At 35.0% G+C, this 7,768-nt stretch overlaps 1 protein-coding gene across 1 annotated transcript; it reads right to left on the bottom strand.

The window, feature by feature from the left end:
* Positions 1 to 741: 741 nt before the first annotated feature.
* Positions 742 to 6,682, bottom strand: LOC106742977 (probable methylmalonate-semialdehyde dehydrogenase [acylating], mitochondrial). Its single transcript, XM_014616396.1, has 8 exons — positions 6,579 to 6,682; positions 4,227 to 4,299; positions 3,788 to 3,987; positions 3,436 to 3,514; positions 2,660 to 3,027; positions 2,001 to 2,429; positions 1,235 to 1,513; positions 742 to 1,123 (listed from the first exon to the last, which is right to left on the bottom strand). The coding sequence occupies exons 1-8, from the start codon at positions 6,609 to 6,611 to the stop codon at positions 1,022 to 1,024; spliced, it is 1,563 nt and encodes a 520-aa protein (XP_014471882.1). The 5' UTR covers positions 6,612 to 6,682; the 3' UTR covers positions 742 to 1,021.
* Between the last annotated feature and the right edge of the window lie 1,086 nt (positions 6,683 to 7,768).

Below are 7,768 nucleotides of genomic sequence, written 5' to 3'. Positions count from 1 at the left end.
GACGTTGGCGACGACGACGACGGGCCGTGCGCGTCGGCGCATGCACCGTTCCCGGCTTCCGGAAGTCGAATTCGAATATTGCGGAGATATAGACGGACGGACGGATGTTCAGATTCAAGATGCGAAGGGTTCAAGGACGAATCGAAAGGTGTCGACCGTGAACTTCTTCGGACACTTGTATGCCCTTCGGATTTTAGGTCTGGCACTTCCGTCTAGGTACCGCTTATGTTCCAAATCGCAAATCACGCGGTTGTTCCCAAACGAGAAGAGAAAAAGGGAGGAAAAGGCCACTCGCGCGCTTACCGTTCGCATATTGTGTAACTCTCTCCTATAATGTTCGGTTTCCTATTGAAAGAGTCGCTAACGAGTTCTTGGTTGAAAGTTAATTGGAAACTTGATCGTTACTTGTTGTTTCGTAACGCGTTTATTGACAGTTCATCGACAAGATGTTTTGTTTTTATTTCATTACATCGTGTGTAACGTAATGCTTTCGATAACTATGTCATGTAATACTATTTCTTTTGTCGGTAGCCAGCACGTAAAAGAACGTTGATTTTATTTTCGAGATAGAGTTTCGATAAAGAAAATAGCAGCTTTTCTTAGGATAGGTTGTTTCATTTGTTATATTGATAAGTAGCAACTTGAGTTACGCTTTAAATTTTGTGCTGTGCTATGATTCTCTCCGAAAGGCACGAGCAAAGATTCGTTACCAAACAGTGTTTCCGAATAAACGATCGATACTTCTGACAAGCAATATACTTTATTATGCAATAAAAAATATAATTACCTTATCTAGAGCATAACAATATTCTCTGTAATCTGCAGTCTGTAGGAACAAATTTGTACGTGACAATGGAAGACATTGTTGTTTTAATAACTGCATGACGAACAACGAATTTCGACTTGTATAATCCCTTGTATAATTCCGAGACAATTTGGAAACGTATAACATATTTTCGCGTATAGCAAAAATATATATAATTACAGCCTTGTATAATTAATAATATATATAATTACAGCCTTATTGCATGGTAGGCATCGCCGTCGACGACGCGATATCAGTAGCGTCATCGGATCTCCACAGTTGAGTTATTGTCTTCGTTTGTGTGTGGAAGTTCACTCCCTGAAATGACATTGAATAAAGCTTGAAGATCTTTGTTAAATATTTACAAGAGGACCGATGCAAGAGCACCGATTCGCCCGGATGAAATTACGCGACATTTTATGTACTTACGTGTTTTCCGTAAAAATGACTATCGCCGAGGAAGGAACCTTTGTTGCCGGTGAAACTGAACATCGGCAGAGGAACCGGGATGGGAACGTTAATGCCAACTTGGCCCACTTCGATCCTGTTCACGAATGCCCTAGCTGTCGCGCCATTTGTCGTGAAAACCGCCGTGCCATTACCGTAAGGGTTTTTATTAATGATGTTGATGGCCTCCTCGGTCGTGTCAACAAATATGCACGACAAGACAGGCCCAAATATTTCTTCCGTGTAACACTTCATCGTGGGCTGTAACATGTAAAATAATCTGTAATACGAGTTCTTTTTGTACGGAGACTCTTTTGGTAATTTGGTGAAGTCTATGGTCTACGAATCTTTTCCACGAATTTTCTTTTCTAAGAATTATATTTTAAAATACACAAAATAAGATATAAAAGATTAAAAAAGGGAAACATCACATTGGAATACAATTATTAAAATATCCAAGTAACGAAATTTACTAAATTTGTTTTGTCAGTGCTAGATTTCAGTTAAAAGATTTCCTGAAACCTATAGGGTCTATAAATCTTACGTTAAGATTTCCTAAAATAAAAAAGGAGATGTGATTGAGATTGCATATCGATTTAGAGAAAATAAAGACTATAATTATGCAAAAATAACACAATTATTAATTATTTATAATAGAACGCAATCTTGTTTGAGACAAGATTTTTTCCATATAAAGATTCGCCAAAATATAAAAACCTGAATCGGTCACAGACATATTCGGCTTTACCTTAACATCGATTAACAACGATGGCCCGACAAAGTTTCCGTTTTCATAGCTGGGCACAACGATGCCTCTTCCGTCGAGGGGCAATTTCGCGCCATCTTTAACGCCGCTTTCGATCAGCTCGCAAATTCTCTGCTTTGCCTGCGGCGATATGACAGGTCCGAGATCAGTGCCAGGCACATGACCGGCGTTTACCTTCAACCTTTTTGCCGCCTGCACCAGTTCGGTTATCCATTCTTTCGACCTACCCACGAAGATCGCCACCGAGAGCGCCATGCATCGTTGTCCGGCGGCGCCGAAAGCCGCGCCGACGATTTGTGACAGCGTCTTATTCTTGTTCGCATCTGGTAGCACGATGCAATGGTTTTTAGCGCCCATGTTGCACTGCACCCTCTTGCCGTGCGCACTACTCTGCTTGTAGATATATTGACCCTGCAAATTTCATGAATCTCACAGTTTCATAATTATGTGAAAAACATTTGCACCGTCACACATTGGAAGTGAAATAAAAAAATATATAATAGATACAAAAAGTGAGCAAATACGAATGGATGATTTGTATTTTCTTCTCATTCAGAAAGAAGATCGATTTATACAATAAAGCACGTTACAGAAATTCGATTCTTGAGACTTCTGATCTCATTCTTCGGCTTACCGCTTACCGCTTGATCGGAACCGACGAACGAGACAGCCTTAATGTCGGGATGCTCACATATGAAGTTCACGGCTTCACGTTGGCCGTGTATAACGCTTAGAAGACCAGCTGGGGCGCCGGCTCTCGTGAAGAGATCAGCGAGGATCATAGACGCACCTGGTACACGTTCCGACGGCTTCAGGATAGCGGCGTTCCCGCATGCGACCGATATCGGAAACGACCAAAGTGGTATCATGGCGGGGAAATTGAAGGGACAAATGGATGCGGTAATACCGAGGGGCACTTTATAAGAGATGATATCCATATCCGTGGCAATGTTGGTCGAGGATTCGCCCATCTGCAGCATCGGGATCGACGCGCACGCATCGACAACCTCTGCGAATAAACAGTTTAATGTTATGGTATTGAATATTATTTACTATATCACATATTATAATAGCTAATATTTATTAAGTTTCATTTTATTAAAAAATACTACATATTGTAACCTTTCCTAAAATTATGACAAAATAGAATAAATTAGTTTCAGTGTTCTTCAATATTATATAAATGATTTATATATATTTTAAATCGCCGTACATTCTCCGAATTGTAAAGGTAACGATTTGTGATTGTATTATTTTAATTCACGCATACGCACATAGGTCTCTTTTTTAAAACTGATGTTAAGATAATTATATTTCTTTGCATTTTCCATCAACTTCGTCCAATCCACGAGAAATCGTCAAAACACTACACATACACATTTATCTAAATTGAATAATAAAAAGAAAAGATACATACGAAGACCTCGAAGCACATCTCCTTCCGCGTCAGCCATAGTTTTTCCATTTTCTCTCACAATGTTCTCTGCAATTTCTTTCTGAGGGCAAACAAGTATTTTTAATATGTGCGATTTAAATAAAATGTTCGTACAATGGTTTGCTAATAATTGCTAATAACGTCGTCCGCGTTTTATTGATTATTTTTACCGCTGTCAAATTATAAGACTTCTTTAATTCGAAACGATTCACGATTGTTATTTTTTCATTCTGACAATACAATATTCATCTACTTATTCTCCTTTATCGCTTATTTTATAGAATTTAAAATGTATACTAATATAAATTTTATAGAATATAAAATAAATACTGACCGAGTGTTCTCGGATAAGTGCTTGATACTTGAGCATCAAACTTTGCCTCGTAAGGATGCTGGTATTCCGCCACTTTTTGTATGTGTTTCGTGCACTCTGTACAGCACTCTCCATTTCGTCCTTCGTGCATTTTGGAGTTCGGCACAACAGCTGATTCGTTGCAGGATTATGGACATCCGTAAATTCCGTAGCTTTTGACTCTACAAAAATGATTTCGATATACAAATTGACATAATCAATAAATAAGATAATGTTATTAAAATAATTTAAAATTATTTTTATGGAGCGAAAGAGACAGAAGAAAAAAGAAATAGGGATTAGAAATTGCATAATTATAATTAACATAAAATGTCATCATTTAAATTAAAAAAAAATGTATAAGTGCCTAATTTGGAATTTGAGTGATTTTACTTTTAAAATTCGACATCGAAACAATTACCCACGAATTGTCCATCGATGTACATTTTGACCGTTGGAGCTGCATTGCTGTAGAATCGGGTGGTGAAACGTATCTGGAATTATTAATATTAATTTATATCATATCGCACGATAATTTCTAATGGTAATCTACATTGATGCGCATAATAATACAAATCATAAGAAAAATTAACATGAAATTAATATTCAATAATAACTTATCGATAATGCGATTTAAATTAATTTTCAAAAATTGAATAATGACCTGGTAAATATATAAATATAAGGTGGCTCACCGAAATCGAAACAAGGGTGTTTTATAGCATTTAATCTAATTTATTCGAAAAACGCGCGGACATGTCGACTTTAGTTGCAAGGAGGATATGTTAATTGGCTATTTTCGTTCGCCAAACTTCAATTCCATAAAAGTTCATTTCACCATAAAAATTTGTAACGGCCAGGGGTGTCTAGCAACATACTATTTGAAAGAGCGATAAATTCGCTTTACAATAATATTTTATTTTTTGAATTCCAATCGTTACTTCCCAAGCAAATATGCTCCAAAGAAACAGGATCGACAACAATGTAACCTAGAACCGCCTCTTCCACCACTTTATTTCTTACTGGGATTTGAGCGTTTCGCTTTTTATTGGCTACAGAACCGGTCTCCCGAAATTTTCTCACTAATTCCAAAACGTATTTCCGATTGACATGGTTATCTGGATATTGTCTGTTGAACAATACGCCAACAACTCGATTGTTCTATTAACACATTCATTGTTACGAAAGAAAATTTCAGTTAGTTTAAGTCTTTCTGCAATCCAAGAATAAACCATAATTAACTATGCAGAGACAACGAATACTACGGAATACGACGTGCTGCTTGTCGTTAAATACATAGTCGATAAAGTTTCGTTATTCAAAAATATCAGTATACTTTTAAATAGCAAGCAAATATTTGCACAATTGTTATTTTTGAATCAACAAGATAATTCATTGCGGCCCGCAATTGTTTACTGTGTTCGTTTTACGTTATATGAAGTTATAGCGCCATTATTATATAGATTAATGATAACTTCCCCTTTTACAAGTGTTATCGTTGAGGGTCAATCAGGTCAAACACGATTGCCATATGGAGAATTTGAGATAGTATTGGGCAAAATGAATTCGCGACTAATAATCGAGAATCTTGAATGTGATTTTTGCATAAATGTATGTATTAGAGTTTACGAGAAATCTGTTTTTCTATAAAAGTATATATTTATAAAATTTTTATCGATGTATTCTAAAATAATAAATATTCAATATAACGCAAAAGTTAAGGCAAATGTTAAAATATTCTGCATTTTTAAACTATTTATAGTCATCCATTATATTTAATTTTATTCGACGTCAATAATTTATTGCACATGCATTTTATATTTGCCTAAAATAACACTGAAACGAACAACGCGATTTCCGAAACATAAGAAAAAGTTGCAATTATCAAATACAAATGGTTATCGCAATTTTATCACAGTAATTACAAAAAAATCTAATTCCACTATATTCGCAAATGAAATACGTCAGTGATATATTTAGCAAAGCAAACCTGTTTTTCTGGGATATTGAATTACATATATATTAATTATTACGTATGGTCATATGTTTTAGATAAGACCATTATCCCATTCAGATAACATATGTAAAGGTGATTTCAATTGCACCATATGCGTACAAAAAGATTTTTAAAATAAAATATTTAATAAGATACATGTATGTGTATTTAATTATATTTGAAAACTATTACACAAAACATTTATCATTTTATATGCAAAAATTTAATATCTTTTTCATAAAAAAAATTTTATTTCAAAGTTATTTTAAAGTTTAGCTTTCATATATTATTATACATGATATATGTTAATATGAATATATAATTGTTGGTAACATATATATATTAGTAGAGAAACACGTGATAAAAATTGGTGATTTGTTTTAAAGCCGTAAACACAATTATTGACACAACGCAAAGCAAATAGTAGTAGACAATAACAAGTATAAGTTTACAATTCTTTCGAATTTCCAGGTTAACTATTCAAAATTACACAACACTTTCGCGATTATATAAACCGTCATTAAGGTTAAGTATATTCACGCGCACTGGAAAAATATCGGAGCAAGACACGTGTCAAAAGATCGCGAATAAATCTTGGCGCTATATGGGAGGAATTTTCGCAGTTCATCGGGTGTCCACTAGATGGTCCTATTTCCTGCGTTAATACATTTAAATGCAACCTGCAGCTGCAGCTATGGCGCAGCAATTTTCAAGGAGTGGACGAAATAATGGTCGGACGTATTGGAGTGCGTCGGATGATGACGCGTATCTTCGTACCTCACACTTGGCGATTCTCGCGAGGAGCGACATGCTTCCGGTTAATACGTTCGACGGAGCCGCTAGTGTAGAACTGAACGAAATGTGTGGCAAAAATAGCCTTGCATCTATTTGACGTAGTACACGATGTTTTCCAGTAAGATAGTACACGGTTATTTACAATGCTGCGTGTGCGATCGATATCTCTTCAGGAATGTAAAGCGGGATGTGCTCTCGAGAATTTTCAGTGTTTAAGATGTCGCCACAATGTTACGTCGACAGGTTTTGCTGCTAAGAAAGATAGATGACCGACTGTAGTCGGTGCTATAGGTTCGTCTCCGTCGGAACCAATCGATAGGACGATTGTTGCGACATTTAATCGAAATTTTGCACCAATTTTAATCCAAATTTCGCTTGATTTTATATTCATTAATAAAACGATGGCATTTGTTTTTGTATTTTACTTAGGTTGATTTTTACCTATAGGAAAAATTTTATTTAATTGGGTGTAATATTAATATAAAACCAGTGCGAAATTTATTTTTATATATAAAATATGTATATGTAAAATATATACGAAACTAACTTTTGCAAAATTTTATTTTGGTAATGCAAAATGTACATATATGAAAGGATAGAGTTAGATATATCAAATTTGAGCACCTACCATTCTAATTCGCATTGTTGTATGTGCATATAATTTTATAATATATGTCTAAAGCACAAAAAAAACAAACTATGAGGATTAATATTTAAGTAATTTATTTTTTATATTGTTTTGCAAAGAACTGGATTTTACAAAGAATTTGATTTTACATTAAATAATTGTATATATTTAATTGAGAAGCACTTTAAATTTTATTGTCGAATTTTTTTCCTAGTTATTGATTTTTATCTTAGAGCCGATACGTTGTCTATTGAGGCATCTTAAGTGTCATTATGTATTTTCAACTTCGCGCTATGTAACTTTGAGTGGTTCCATTGAATTAGAATAATAGAAAATAACTGAAATAGATCCGTTGTGACTTATTTAGACGAGCAGACGTTTAAATGAGACCTTAAATCGATATAAATGGTGCCTTCGACTGACCAACTGCTGGCAACTTGTTAGCTTCGACGGAACGAATGCTGCGAGAATTTTCTTCGGTACCTAAGATGTCACCACAATGTTGCATCGGATAGCTGCTGTATTTAATTTATACTAAATAATA

Source organism: Dinoponera quadriceps, unplaced genomic scaffold (assembly GCF_001313825.1).
Source record: "Dinoponera quadriceps isolate SergipeBrazil2010 unplaced genomic scaffold, ASM131382v1 scaffold946, whole genome shotgun sequence".
Classification (NCBI taxonomy): domain Eukaryota; kingdom Metazoa; phylum Arthropoda; class Insecta; order Hymenoptera; family Formicidae; genus Dinoponera; species Dinoponera quadriceps.
This window is presented reverse-complemented; position numbering and strand designations above follow the sequence as displayed.

What these genes read in the sequence shown, in the direction of transcription:
- LOC106742977 (XM_014616396.1), bottom strand. Translation starts at nt 6,611, where the DNA reads ATGTCGCTCCTCGCGAGAATCGCCAAGTGTGAG. An exon ending in TCGTCGGTTCCGATCAAGCG is followed by an intron (nt 2,430 to 2,659) that starts GTAAGCGGTAAG and finishes TGAAATTTGCAG; the next exon opens with GGTCAATATATCTACAAGCA. An exon ending in GTCATTTTTACGGAAAACAC is followed by an intron (nt 1,124 to 1,234) that starts GTAAGTACATAA and finishes ATGTCATTTCAG; the next exon opens with GGAGTGAACTTCCACACACA.